The 15,064-nt window shown below is 46.9% G+C and overlaps 1 protein-coding gene and 1 long non-coding RNA gene across 2 annotated transcripts; one reads left to right on the forward strand and one right to left on the reverse strand.

Annotated features, from left to right (window-relative positions):
* Positions 1-1,537: 1,537 nt before the first annotated feature.
* On the forward strand, positions 1,538-3,263 carry LOC125318305 (keratin-associated protein 6-1-like). Its single transcript, XM_048288902.1, has 2 exons — positions 1,538-1,638; positions 2,479-3,263. The coding sequence occupies exon 2, from the start codon at positions 2,501-2,503 to the stop codon at positions 2,864-2,866; it is 366 nt and encodes a 121-aa protein (XP_048144859.1). The 5' UTR covers positions 1,538-1,638; positions 2,479-2,500; the 3' UTR covers positions 2,867-3,263.
* Positions 3,264-3,915: 652 nt separating this feature from the next.
* On the reverse strand, positions 3,916-6,157 carry LOC125318328. The gene is made up of 2 exons (XR_007200320.1): positions 5,675-6,157; positions 3,916-4,720 (listed from the first exon to the last, which is right to left on the reverse strand). It is a non-coding gene; the product is annotated as an uncharacterized LOC125318328 (long non-coding RNA).
* Between the last annotated feature and the right edge of the window lie 8,907 nt (positions 6,158-15,064).

Below are 15,064 nucleotides of genomic sequence, written 5' to 3' on the forward strand. Positions count from 1 at the left end.
CGTCATCCGACTCTTCATTCTTCCAGCTGGCGTCACTGGAGCCAACCATTTTCATATTTTCCACATTTGGCATCGTGGCACCAACGTCAACCCCTTATAATTTCTTTAATCTTAAAAGAAGGACACGTTTCTGGGGAAATTGCCCGGAATTCCTTGCGGCCGGATGGGGAGATGTTTATTTGGGGAGGTGTTTATTTGGGGAGATGTTTATTTGGGGAGATGTTCAGACCATCAGGAGTTTCGCGGTTGCCTCGTGGGTGCTCCGTTGGCTTGGTTTTGGCGCCTGTGGTGCCGCTTGTGGAGGACTGAGGGAAGAGGTTTTGCTTTGCTGTGCCAAAGGTTGAGGAGCCTCTACTGAGCATTGCCACGACCTGCCCAAGCTTCCCGGTGATCCTGGTGGGGCTTTCCCGCCGGATTTGTATCCCAGGTTCTCCAACAACAACCCAAAGACGTTTTCCAACCGCCTTGTGGGCGTTGCCGAGTATTCCTTCCTCTTTTAAGTGATTTTTTGGGATACTTTTTGACTTTCATCAAAGTTTCAGCATCACCTTAATAGGGGTCAGGAACCAGAGACCTTGAGGAGTGACCATATTATTGAATCTGGAGGCCTCTTTTGGTGTCAAACTATTAATATTTAAATCCTGCAATACTTTGCAAACTGAAATCATTAATGAGTGTTTACGAAGTGCTTTGGTATGCAAAATTCAGATGAAGCCTCTGCATCCTGTTTGCTCGTTATTATACTTATTTTATATTCAAATTAATGCCAGAAATTAGGTGAAGGTCACCCAAGGAGTTCTGCCCTAACCTCCAGCGTTCCTCACTATCGTCATGTCTACACATGGTGATACTTTGTGGAAAACGTACCAACAGGGTTCTTTTGGTGTTCATGTAATGCTCTTTTAGTGCTAATCCTGATCATTTCGTTATTGCCAGATCAAGTTCAGCCTTGAATTCTCCACTTTGCTCTGCTGAACTTGGGTCAAACCCTCCAGTGAACAGCACTGCAAAAAATGCAGTTGTAGTTTTGTTAAAAACATTCTTCCTGCTCCTGCAGCAGCATGGCTTTGATTCAGGAGTACTTTGGAGGAATGGAATTAAGATTTATTTATAGTTCTGGTCCTTTTTCTGAAGTTGATGAAGTTTAACATAAAATCCCTATGTTTACATTTCCTTTAAATAAAATCCCATGGTGCATCTTTCTACTGAACACAAGTATTTTCAAGCATGTGGAAAATTTTTCCTTTTTTACTGAAAACTCCTCTCTCTCCAATGACTTGGAGAAATTAGAAATGGCTTTTATATTACGCCAAAATAAACTTCGGATTTGACAACAGAGACAATAAAATGGTATCAGGAATGTTGTTGGCCCAGAAAATGTGAAGATGAAAGAAGCCTGTAATATGTGGGACATACGGGAGGCTGGGAACACACTAATAAACCCAAACAATGAGGAAGATTATATTAATTGAAGATATGACGTGTACAGGCAAATTTGTTTCCCAGCTAATACGGCTCCAAACCTTTTGAATCCACAGGGCGTCTGAGATAAGCCAGGAGGGAAAGCTGGAGTATAAAAAGGGCTCGGAGCTCAAAGCTCCTCATCAGCTCTCCTGCCTCTTCCTCCCGGTGAACTCGGTAAGCTTTTCCTCCTTTCCTCCTCTGGACTGGGAATTTTCCTTCCAGAATTTTTTGTAGGACTGTGGCTCCTCTGAACTGTCAGGTTTCTCTGTTCCTTTTATCTGGGCTTGCTGGGTTCGAGTTTTGAAGCTGCAAGTGGAACTTTCCTGGTCCTGTTGGTACCTGGATTCCCTCATAAGGGATTTTTAGGACAGCAGAGGTAGGAAAGGGTTTCCCCACCATGACTCTTGGTGGATTTTTCCTTAAATCTTCTGTTTTAAGGGGGATTTCAGGTCTGTTTGGCAGCACAGATGTTCTCATGTGTGTTCACGCTCCATGATTTCTTCTGTGGGCTCTCAGCATTTCCAGGTGCAAATTAAAATGGGTGGAAAGCACTGAAATGGGGCTTGCAGCGATGGACCCAAAAACTGAAGGGTGTTATCACAGTAGAACTTTGGAAATACTTTCCTGATGGAGTTGGGAATGCAGAGCTCTGTGAAAAGCTGATATCCTAAAAGAAAATTAGGGTTCCTAACCAGGTTCTCTCAGAAAAAACCCTAAGGCAGCATCAAGGTTTTGATCTGTGGCCGCTGATTCCGTAGTCAGGGGCTCCTCCAATCCCAGGAGTACAGAAATACTTTAATATGATTATATTAAATCTATATGAACATAGAATAGAAAATAATTTAAAGACAGTGGGTAAATGAGCAGATTATACAAACGGGGTGTAATGAGGAGCTGAGGTCATAATTTCGCCTCTGCTCTTGGTGTCACAGGACCAGCGAAGAAGTTCTGGGCTCTGACATTGTCGCTACTCCTTTGGAGTATTTACCACTCTTCCTTTCCTCCCCGTTGCAGGTTTTACCTCCATCTCCTAAAGATGACTTTCCTCCAAGGCCAGTGTGAGGATGACTGCTACTCCTCCTGCAACTACGGGAGCCTCTATGGCTACCGGGGCTACGACTGCGGGAGCCCCTGCAGCTACCGGGGCTACGGGGGCCTCTACAGCTCCCGTGGCCTCTACGGCTTTGGGGACCGCTATGGCTACGGCGGCTTGTATGGCTACCGCAGCCTCTACGGGTCCGGGGACTGCTACGGCTCTGGCGGGCTCTACGGCGGCTATAGGGGCTTCTACGGCTCTGGGGACTGCTACGGATACCCCGGGTTTTACTCCAGCCGCTACGGGTACCCCTTTGGCTCCCGCTACGGCCAAAGGTTTGGCTACGGGGGGTGCTACACCTGCTAAAGCCGGGGGGAGCGACCCCAAAACGCAGACGGGGTTTGGCAGGCGTGGATTGCTGGAGAGTCTGGCAGCAGAGCCCCTTGGTGTGCAGAGCCCACTTGGGGACAAGAGCCACCCCCGGGGTGCTCCAAGTGCTCTGCGCTGCTGCTGAAGGGCTGGCGATGATTTGTCTTCATGCCACTCATGCTGCCTCAGCCCCAACTCTCCTCTTGACCCAGATCTTCTCAGTTCTCCAAGCAAACCAATCTCCATGGTTTCAGCAATGCTGTACAAAACGTTCCCTCTGACTGGATGGTGTGGGCAGGGTGTCGTGTGACTTTGGGAATGTGGTCTTTCCATTCTGTATCCCTTTCGAATTATATCTGCCTTGCACTCCTATTAAAGACTTTTTCTGCATCAATTCAGCATTTCTGGGTTTATTTGTCACCTGTGTTTCTCGAGCAGCTTGAAATCTTTGGTGTGCAACATTCTCAGGAAGCCTCAGCATCCTGTTTGCTCTTTAGTATGCGTGTTTTAAATTCAAATTAACGCCAGAAATTAGGTGGAGGTCACACAAATATCTTGAAATCCTTCACAGCAAAAGGACTGGGTGACAAAATTATGAACTCTGCAAGATTAAGGACTGGAGATGTCAAGGGTAACGCTGGAGAGGTTGGACCTCAGTCCTGTGACTGCTCTTTCCAGGAGAAATTTTCCCAAACATCCAACCTGAACCTCCCCAGCACAGCTCGAGGCCATTCCCTCTCATCCTGTCCCTGTTCCCTGGGATAAGATGCCAAATCCCCCCTGGCTGCCCCCAGGAAGAGCTAGAAATTCCCCCCTGGAGCTTCTTTCCTGCAGACTGAGCCCCCCCAGCTCCTTCAGGATTCTCCAGACCCTTCTCCTGCTGCTCCATTCCCATCCTGGACATGCTCCATCCCCTCAATGTCCCCCTTGCCATGAGGGGCCCAGAGCCGCACATGGATTTGAGGAAAGTCCCTTCAGAACTCCACAGCTCCCAGAATATCCATGTAAACCAAGGACAGAGGCAAGAAAACAACTGGATCTCCAGAGTTTTTTAAATGCAGGAAGTATTTAATAGAATAAGAAAAAGAGCTGGCAGAGATACAGAAAGATTATAGTTTTGGGATCCTGGATGCAGCCCTGGGAGATGAGTCACTGCACTCCAGAACACGTTGAAGCCATGTTGTTCATCCTTCAGGTCCTCGTAAATCCAGATCAAAGGCGAGACAGTTGTAAATCTTCCTTACCCAGGGCTGCAGCACCCTGCTGGAAGCGCTTATTGAAAATGCAGATGACTCCAAATCTGATTTCACAGAGGTCCTTCAGCCCCATTGCAGCAACCCTGAGAAGTTCCACATAAATTGCAGATCATCCCTCCTGCTGCCGAAGGGGCTGTGGGAGGCTTTCAATGCGGAATATCAGGAGCGTGGAGAAAGACAGGAAGGAGCAGACAGAGAGAACAGCAAAAGCAGAAATTCCAAGAGGTTTTAGAGCACAGCAAAGCCCCCATTTGTAGCAGCTTCATCCTGGGGGCTCAGCACTTGTGCAAACAGCAGCCGTGGGCTCAGCCATTGGTCTTCAGTTGGTGCAGATCCGGTTGTGGGCATTTTTCCATGGGATTAGCAGCAGCAGGGGTAGCAGCAGGAGTAGGAGCAGCACGAGGGGTAGTAGTAGCGCGTGGTGCAGGTCCTGTAGTTGCAGCAGGTGCCGTAGGAGCGGCGGTAGCAGCTCAGGGAGTAGCAGGGGCTGCAGCAGCTGTAGGTCCGGTAGCAGGGGGAGCAGCACAGGGTGTAGCAGGGGGAGTAGCAGCAGTAGGACATCTTGGGATGGAGGGGTGGAGGGGTGGAGGCAAACCTGGAGTAGAGCGGGAGAAAAAGGGTGAGCTCAGTTTGTAGGAGCAGAGTTGTGATGTGAGTGAGGTGGGCTTGGGTGGAAATGTTGAGGGAATCCCTTGGGTTTGGGGGTGATTTTCATGTGACAGATTCCCAGAATCCCAGAACCCCAGAATCCCAGGATCGCTGAGGTTGGAAAAGACCTCCAAGATTGAGTCCAACCTGCACCCAGTCCCCACCTTATCACCCAGCCCAGAGCACTGAGTGCCACGTCCAGGAATTCCTTGGACACCTCCAGGGATGGGGACTCCAAACCTCCCTTCCAAACCCTGAAAACCCTTTCCAAGAAAAAAAATCTTCCCGAAGAAGGAATCTGTGGGTGTTTGCTGCCCAGCCTCCGAGCACGGGCAGCTGAGGTAAATCCCAGCTCAGGGTAGGGGCGTGAAAGAGTCCCGGTGTCTGAGTCGAATCCCTCACAGCGTTTTCTGGAGTTCTTAGAAGTGCTCACGCACAACTCAAGGAGTTCATTAAGTCTCCAGCCTCTCTGTCTGCTTTTAATCTTGGCACATAAACAATTCTGTTTCCTGGGCAATTCCGGCTTTGTTAGAGCCAGTTCTAGCAAGGACACTCTGCTGGGCAGTGAAGGTTAAAATCCTGCAGCTCAGAGCTTCCCCGGGGACTCCAGAGGGACAAAAACAATTCCTGGGACTTTTCCATATTCCCCGTTGCAACACCCTGCCACAAAAAGTCATTTCCTCCTTGCACAATGATTCTGCCCAGGCCTGAAAATTCCAGGTGTCACCATGGGAAAAAAAGAAACCCAGAACTTCAAACTGGGCTTCCCATGTCTCCGAGGAACGGGAATGTTCCCGCATCTGTGCCCCCCGGATTAAAAGCACCCGGGAGAAAACACCTGTGAGCAAAGGATTTCCCCCCAGGTTCAAGGATTCTCCGCGAGAACAGGATCTGGACTTACCGAGATCAGTGGGAAGAGCAAACCCAGAGGAGCTGTGTGAGGAGCGCTGGGGTTGGGAGCATTTTTATATTCCCATGGTGGAAGTCGGAGCAGTTCTCCGTGAGCTTCCCTTCGTCACGGGGCAAATTTGGGAAGTACATCAGCAGCCCAATTGCTATAATTGTTTTCCTCCACATTTAGGGCAATTTTGGAATTCCTGGGGCTGGGCACTGTGATTACAGCCTGGGAGATTCTTTCATCTTGAGACTTTCCAGGACAAAAGGATTTCTGGGAAAGCACCCCAAGGACAGCTGGGAATGGGACTGGAGGCTACACAGAACAGCTCTGGCCACAATTCCTGGTGAGCTGGGAGTCCATGGATTGGTTCTTTACCTTGTGGGCCCACAAGGGAGGTGGACACTGCACATTTTGGGGTGACGTAAAACACCGGGGGAGCGGAAGAGAATTACCCCGAGTGCTCCAGGATTTCCGTCACAATTAATGACAGGCATTCCATTGATTCTTTTAGGTTCTTCTCCTGCCTATAATTTGTCCTCGAAGAGGTGCAGGCCAAGGCACGGGATCAATTAAAGCAGCATCTGAGAAATGTGGTTAATTTTTATGGTGTGGGGTTTTTTCTTTTTTTTTTTCCAGAGGAAATTATTGGAAAAACTCACTTGCGTCAGTGTCTTGTGATAGCATCCACGTGTCCGATATTTATAGGATTTATATATGGGATACCTGGGCATGAGCTGGCGGTGTGAGCTCAGCCCAGAATCCATCCCTGTGCCGGGCTGCATCCAAAGGAACATGGGCAGGAGGGTGAGGAAGGGGATTCTCCCCCTCTGCTCTCTCTGGTGAGATCCCACCGGGAATATTGGGTCCAGTTCTGGTGTCCCCAATGTTACAGGGACGTGGAATTGTTGGAGCAACTCCAGAGGAGCCACGAGGTTGATAAAGGGACTGGAGCCCCTTCCCTGTGGATCCAGGCTGGGAGAGCTGGGAATGTTCAGCCTGTGGAGACCTCAGAGCCTCTCCCAGGATCTACAGGGGCTCCAGGAAAGCTGGAGAGGGACTTTTCCTCAGGAACTGCAGGGACAGGACGCAGGAAATGGGGTCAGAGTGACAGAGGGGGAATTTCGGTTGGATTTTGGGAAGGACTTGTTCCCTGTGAGGGCGGGGAGGCCCTGGAACAGGTAATTCCATGGATTCCCCATCCCTGGAAGCATCCAAGGCCAGGTTGGATGGTGCTTGGAGCAGCCTGGGACAGTGGAAGGTGTCCCTGCCCATGGCAGGGGTTGGAATCAGGAGATCTTTAAGGTCCTTCCATGATTCCACATCTATAATAACGAGCCAAGGATTTTTTGTCTTAAAAAACTTTCGGGGTCCTCCTCAGCTTTAGTGATGAAATCCAGGTCTCAGAATGGACAGGGGAATTCACAGGAGGTAAAATGATAAAATGATTTTGCTGAGCAGCCTCTGCCTTTGACGGGCTGGAGAACACAAAGGGTTGGACATTCCCCCTCGGGAGGGATTTTCCTGAGGCAGGGAAGCAGGAATCACTCCCTGATCTGCTGTCGAGGCATTTTCCAGTGAGGTGCACCTGGATCTCCGTCACTCTGCTCCAGGGGATGTCAGGAATTAATTTAAATAAAGAAAAAACCTTCCTTAGCCCCGGGGCTCCCTTCGCCGTTCTGGTTGGGTTACACGAGGCGCCTTTCAGCAACAAACCGGGAGGATTTAAATAACCCAGACGTTGCCAAAGGAGCTTTTAATGACTGTTTGGGGAGGACATTGATACCATAAATTCTGTTGAGGCTCAGCACTTCCCCAATGTCTGTTATTATCCTCATTTAATATGCAAATGAGGCTTGGCTCACTGCAGGGAAGGTCATACAGGGAGGTATTTGCTGAATTTTAAAAAAGCCTCTTGATTTGTGCTGAGAAGCCATAGGTGAGGCTGAAAATCAGCATTAATGAGATTTGTTGTACAGTTTTATAATTTTAACTCCTATTAATTCCCTTCTCCATTCTGGATTCCATCACTAAAGCTGAGGAGGAGACAAAAAGATTTTAAGACAAAAAAAAAGGTGGTTTTTTTTTATATTGTCGGGTTGAGTTGAGAACAGATTAATGATCCCTGATGGCGAGGAAACCAATTATTTTAATTGAAGTTGTGACGTGGCCAAATAAATTTAATTTTGTTGCTGTTTACATTGGTCAGATCATTTCTGAGTGACCAAAGCACCTCCCAAAGAGCTGAGGGACACTGAAAGGCCAGGAATTGTCCTGGGAAGTTCAGTAAGTGCAGGACTTTTTCCAAAGTTCCTTCCCTGCTCCAAATTAATGCAAAATTTGGATGTCCCAAATCCTGAAAATCCAAAATGGAGTTGGAGAAATGGGAACTCACTTCTGTGCCTACAAACACAGGGAAGAACTCAAGACAGGGTTCGGTCATTAGGTGGAAATCTAATTTATAGAACCTCTTATTAATTAGAGAAACATGGAGTCAAATTCCCAGGGAATAATAAATTGAGGCGTTTAATGAAGTGCTCTGATTTATGGGAACAGGTTAAAACCTGTTCATCCCCAGGAAACTTCAGTGCTTTTCACCATCTTCATTTGCTAAAGATTTTTTTTCTATTTTATTCCTTCATTTAATGCATTTTTCCAGCTGTTCTGGGCTGGCATTTAGGCCAGAGCAAACACAAATATTTCAAAATTTTGTGTTAAAAAGTACTTCTAAAAAATTTACCAAAATGTGTTTTTTCTCTCCAGATTTTGTCTTTAACTATTTTGGCTTTAACTTTTTATGTCCTTAACTTTAACTCTGTTTTGTCTTTAACTTTTTTGTCCTTAACTTTAACCCTATTTTGTCTTTAACTTTTCTTTTATCAGTGCAGAGGCATTTCATCTTCTATCCTGTCAATAATAAGATTATGCAGAAATCAAACAATTCTAACTGCTCACAAATAGGGAATATTTGTGTTTGTGCGTGCACATAAAAATCACTTAATTACTAAATTTCTTGAGCTATGATCCACTTTTCCCTATTTTTTTCTGAAACCCTGCTGTGGCTGAAATCAGCGCCTCTTTTAAACGTTTTTTCCTATGTGTCGAGTAAATAGTTAGCGAAGCCCAACAGAATATTAAAAAGAACATTAAAATATAACCGAAGGCAGCAGCGTGATGCAAGAGATCTTTTAATGAGACTACGAAGAAGTTACAGCTTGGAGTAGCACAGGAGTAGCCAGAGGTTCACATGATCGTACACCGAGGAGTTGCTGCACCTCACAGCAGAGGTTTGGCGAGTAAAGCTGGTGTTGGAGAGGAGCAGTGCTGTCAGCACAGCCCCACGAGGCTCTCGCACCTCCTGCTGTGAAGTTACACCTCAGAACACACAATTTCATCCCCAAAGATTGAGAAGGAACAGCGAGAAAAGTGAATTATTCAGAGTAACTCAGCAGGCGTTGAGGAGATCCCAAACCCTCAGGACCCGTCCGCAGCCGCCGTCAGCGGAGTTGAGCGAGAGCAAAACTCATCGCGGGGCCTTGTACGCGGATTTTGGGGGTTTTTCCTGCCCGGCGCTGGGTTTAGCACTGGTAGCAGGGGTAGCAGCTGCCGTAGGAGTATCTCTGGAAGTAGCGGGTGGAGTAGGGGGAGCAGTAGCGCGGGCTGTAGGAGGGGCAGTAGTCGCGGTAGCCACAGAGCCGCCCGTAGTAGCCCTGGTAGCCACAGGGGCTGCCGCAGTCGTAGCTGCGGGAGCTGAACACGGTCCCGTAGCTGCAGGGGGAGTAGCAGGAATCCTCACACTGCCTCTGGTAGCAGAAAGTCATCTTGGAGCTGGAGGGAGGCGAGTCTGGAAGGTGGCGGAAAAGAGGAATCAAAGAATCGCGGAACGGTTTGGGTTGGAAGGGAATTAAAGCTCGTCCTTTGTTCCAGCCCTGCCATGGGCAGGGACAGCTCCCACTACCACAGGTTGCTCCAGCCTGGCCTTGGACACTTCCAGGGATGGGGAATCCATGGAATATCCTGTTCCAGGGCCTCCCCACCCTCCCGGGGAATGATTCCTTCAGTAACTCTAACCTGGACCTGCCCTCTGTCAGCTTGAAAGATAAGATCAGGTTTGTCCCAGAGATCCAGCAGGAATTTGCTGCTTCTAGGAAACCCCGTGCAAGCATGGAAAACAGGGAGAGGAGAGAAGGGCCAACGCAGGAACCAACTGAACCTCTCCATTCAAGGCCACCCTCTGTGGGAAGAACCTTTCCCTGCTATCCAACCTAAACCTCCCTGACACAGCTAATCAATAGTAAATCCTGAAATAATTCATCATATCATCAAATGAAGCACTTCTCACAGTGCATGTCTAAATAAGCCAAATTTCGACATCTACACGGCACCTGAACACCCCGTTTTTACCAAAAGCCCTGAACTGCATGGCCATGAAATCACTTCTAAAATACAATTTTAAAGTTTAAGTTCCACCCCTACCCCGCTACAGCAAAACCCAGCAGCAAAGCCCCTTAAGCCTGACTTACCACGCTGAGCGAGAGCTGAGGCTGAAGGTGCGAATGGAGAGCCTCAGATTTCTCTCCCTTTTATACATTTATCTGCCCCAGCCTCTGGTGCTTTAAACTCCTTTTCATCACATCCCAAACTCACCCTGTGCACGTCATTCCTGCAGCTGATGGAATTGTTTTCCTGGCTTTGGGATCGTTACTCAGTTCTTGGCTGCCAAAAGGATGACTTTGCGTTGCTCTTTTCTTTCATGTTCAGACTTCCTGGGTCAATTACATTTGCGGAATTAGGGTGGTGAAATCCTGAGTTATAGCTGGAAAAGGAAGGAAGGATATTGAGAGCAGAATTAATGGATGCTCGCAATCCCAATTTGGGATGAATGGACAAAGGCCAATATATGAAACCTGTAATGACTCTGGGTTCATCTGAGGAAGAAAGAATTTAAATTATTTTTCAAAACGAAAATCCCTAGAAACAATTTATGGTTTGGGTTTATTTCAAAATCGCATTTTTAGGCCAGAATATTTATATTATTTTTATTTATATTTTAAAAAAAATTATTCTTAATTAATTCAACCAAACTTCAACAAACTCCTAAGTCGTAGAAAGACGTGGGGATCCTTTTCCAAGACTGGAAATACATTTGAATGAAACCAGACATCAACGACTTTATGAGAACCTTAAAGCAGCTGGAAATCCCCAACAAGTCTAAATTATTTCAAGCAGAAATAACGATATTTGAAATCTCCAGGTTCATTTTATGATATTTGAAATCTCCAGGCTTGTTTTATGAAATCCACTCACAATTTCCTGCAGAGCCAGCCCAAGCAAGGCAAATCTTGCTGGGTCCAAAAAGATCTGCTCAGCGTTTGTTTTTACTTAGATCAGAAAACGATTCACTCAGGGGTTCCTGACAAGGACAAAGATAAAAACCCCAGGGATTTATCTCTGTAATAACTGCAGTTTTCCCAATAAATCCTCCAAATTCTAAAAATGACTTAATGTAACTTCTTCTCAATATTGTTGAGGTGTTTAATTCACTCTAATGAAGATGAATAATGCTGAGCCCTGTGGAGGTGCAGCCCCAGCCTGGGGTTCCCTGGTGACCTTCACCTCCAAAAACCCTGTTTTGCTGTTTACTCCCATCCCAAGGGAGGATAATGACAGGCAGCACATCATGAGTTCTGGGCCTTTCTCTGAATTTCGAATATCAAAGCCTTCATTAAGACTTATTAAATATTTTCAGGCACAAAGAGATTTATTATTTCAATATTAACACCACGTTGTTACGCCCGGCTGTTATGTAACACTCGCTCTAAAAACGTGGATTGGGGTGTCCTGTTCCCTGGCTTTATTGAAGTTGTAATTGATAGCTTCGGAATTGGGTCTCTGGGAGCTTTTCCCCCTCTAAAAATACATCCCAGGCATACCATTTCAATGCTTACAGGCCAATTTTCTGGCTGAATCAATATCCCCCCTTGCATGGCGGCTCCAAATCAAAGAGCTGCTCCTTCCCCCTTTGGAAGTCACCGGAAATGTTGGGAGGGATCGGCAGGAACGTGCTGATGCTCCGCGTGTTAGTAAGAGTTATGAAATCCATGAAAAGCAGGGGTTGTGCTTCCCTTCCATGAGTGTTCCAGAGGCGGGGGGAAAAAAAGCACAACAAAGCACAACAAAGCACATTCCCTGCTCTTCCAAACCTGCCGCGTTCGGAATTCCGCAGGTCTTTGCTGATTCCGAGGAGTCGTCGCTGTCCCAAAGAGCAAATTCAGCACGATGATACCAAGGCTTAATTAGCCGGAGTGGTTTTGGGATGAAAGGGACCTGGCGGGCGGAGCTGCCCTGTCACGGTGCTGGACCCATAATTAGAAACCCCGGGAAGCAGCGGGATATCAATGAGGGAAGGAAAATTCCCACCTCACAGGCTGGAAATTGGAGCTGGCGCAGGGAGCAGGCACGTGTTCCATGTGTGGGGCGGGACTGGGAGCTCCATAAAAACCCCCGCATCCCTGAGGAGAAATCATTCTCTTCTCCTGCCTTCTCCTCCTTGTAGACGAGGGTAAGTCGGGAAAGATCTGGGAAATTCGAGTGGATGATGAAGGGATGAATTTGATGCTGCTCTTCCTCCTTTATTTCCCTGCTAATCTACAAGTGCTGCAGCTAAAGGGAATTAAGGTTGTGACTTAGGAGTTATTCCTATGCAAAACAGTCTTTTCTCCATGAATTTTTAATATTTAAGTGTTTGAAAGAGTCTCAGTCCTGCACGGATGCCCTTTTCCCTCCAAGTCTTCGTCTCAGTGCAGCTCTGAAGGATTTTCCAGCCCATTCCCTGCCAGTCCTGCTTTGACGCAGGGTCACGGTTCACAATCCCGTTTTTCAGTGGGGCTGTGTGGGAAAGCCCAGGAAGGCTGCTCAGAGTGGAGGATTAGGGGGAAGAACTGGCACTAAATTCGGGATGGAACAAAGGATGAGGACAGTGGCAGTGGTTTCCTGTCTCTTCCTTCCCTGCAGCGTTTACTCGGGATTTACTCGCTGTCGGGAACACACCTCACAGGCTTTTTCTCCCTTCCTGCCTTCCAGACTCGCCTCCCTCCAGCTCCAAGATGACTTTCTACTACCAGAGGCAGTGTGAGGATTCCTGCTACTCCCCCTGCAGCTACGGGACCGTGTTCAGCTCCCGCAGCTACGACTGCAGCAGCCCCTGTGGCTACCAGGGCTACTACGGGAGGTTCTGCGGCTACCGCGACTGCTGCCCCTCCTACAGCCCGCGCTACTGCTCCCCCTACTCCACCTGCTACACCCAGAGATACTCCTACGGCAGCTGCTACCCCTGCTAAATCCACGGGGGTTTCATAGGGAACCGGGACTGGGAATTAATGATGGAATTCACGGCTGCTGCTCCGGGGAGGCTTTGCCGGAGCTCCGAGTCCAGGACTGCGACGGGAAGATGCAGCACTTGGGAGAGCTCGGGGTTCCTGTAAAGCTTCTTCAGTGTTCTTCCAAAATGTTTTGTTTTCCTTTTTCTCTGCTGTATTTCTTACCCCTCACTGGGTTTGCTGATGTAAAGGAAACAGGGTTTAGTATTTGTTAACAAATAACTCTTTTATAGCTGTTTCCCAGCTAAATCTAATGAAACCTGGGTTGTGCCTGTCCTAGGGATGCATTTCTGACTTAAATGCCTTTGAAACTGTGTCAGAGAAACCCTAAATCATCCAATCGGCTTCGTTTCATTGGACTGGAAGCAAGTGGAAAAGTCTGGAAGTGGAAAATCAACAGCAAAATTGTTCCAATGAAACCGGGAGATTTTCTGCACATATAAATTAATGTGGTGCCCATTCTTTCTGCTCTCTGTGCTACTTTAGGTTGTGAATGTGAGCTTTACTCTTATTAAAAACGTTACAGCATCATAAAATGGCCCTGGTTTGCTTTTTCTGGCTTGCATGGACACAGATTTTTGTCCCCAGCTTGATGTTTTATGGAGCCACAGCACCCTGTGGCTTTTGTGAAACTCCTTGTCAGCTCAGCTGAACCCAAGCACACATTTTGCAAACCAATAATAGCTCAGCAGAATCTCAGAAAATGAATTCCAATTCCAGAATTTCCTAGGAAATATTTGGAAATACCCCTTTAAATTTGCTTTCACATCCCAGCTCGAGTGCAGACATTGGACATGACACAATCTGTATATCACTAAGGCACAGACTGGCTACACATTAATTAAATTTTGGGGGATAAGACAAGAAGCTGGGAGAAAACCCCTCTTTCTCCCATGCTTTTGTGCTGGTAGTGTGTGGAATTTTTCCATCTTTCTGGATGGAGAGACCTGATCTATTCCAGAGCAGAAAATTTCACTTTACCTTCACTTCATGAAGTGCTGGTCAGGACAGGTGAGTGCAAGCGTTGCTCTCAGGCTCCATTGGAATGACAATGGAAGTGTGGAGTTCCCAGGCTGGTCCTTGGGATGAGGAGTGACTCAAATTATTCATGACCGAGGTACCTGAATGGCGGCAGCAACAACCTTGTAATAGCCCGGTGCTGGCCTCAGAGTCTGGGCTCAAACAAGCTCTGAAAGCTCAGTTAAACCCTCGAACCCTCATTGTGAGTGTAATTGCTGCCCTTCGAACACACAGAGGCGATGCCAGCATCCCAGAATCCCAGAACTGTGGGTTGGAAAGGACCTCTGGAGATCTCCCAGGGCACAGTCCCGCCAAGGGAGCAGACCTGGCTTGGGCTCAGCGTAAAATATGAAAGTAAAATTCATTGAAAACCTTTCCCAGTAAAACTGGAGATTGTATTTCCAGCAAATTTCAGGATGGAGCTTTCCCAAGGCTTTTGATGAATTTTGATTGATTTATCCATTCAGAAGCTCAGCTCAAGTTGCTGTTCAAGCTGTATCCTGACATTAAGGCCTCTAAATTTAGCGGCAACTGGTCATAATCTCAATCTTTTCTCTAACTAAAGCTAATCAATAAAATCTGGGGAGTTACAGACAAATTCCTAAGTAAAAACTGGAAAGTTTCATGTGTCTCAGGATGCACAAGTAAAACCAATTGAGACTAAAATAAATTATACTGTCTCAGCTCTACAGACTGATTTAGCTACTTTTAACAGTTAAAGAAAGAGTTAAAATTAATGGAATTTTAACATATGTTTTGCTCACTCCAAGAAATCTAAAGATAAGACTAGAAATAAATCCGAATTTGGAGGATGAGGAGACAAAGCAGTTCATTGTTGGGTCTCCCGTGGCTGTTTGTGCAGAGCCACATTTGAATAAAAGTTTGAAAGGTATAAAATAAATTCTGACGAAAGCAAACATCGAACTGCCTCAACTTGTACCTCTGAAGTGACTGTTTTTTAAATAATGGAGCATCTGAGAAGAGAATTAGGCTTTAA

The sequence above is a fragment of the Corvus hawaiiensis genome, chromosome 29 (genome assembly GCF_020740725.1).
Source record: "Corvus hawaiiensis isolate bCorHaw1 chromosome 29, bCorHaw1.pri.cur, whole genome shotgun sequence".
NCBI lineage: Eukaryota > Metazoa > Chordata > Aves > Passeriformes > Corvidae > Corvus > Corvus hawaiiensis.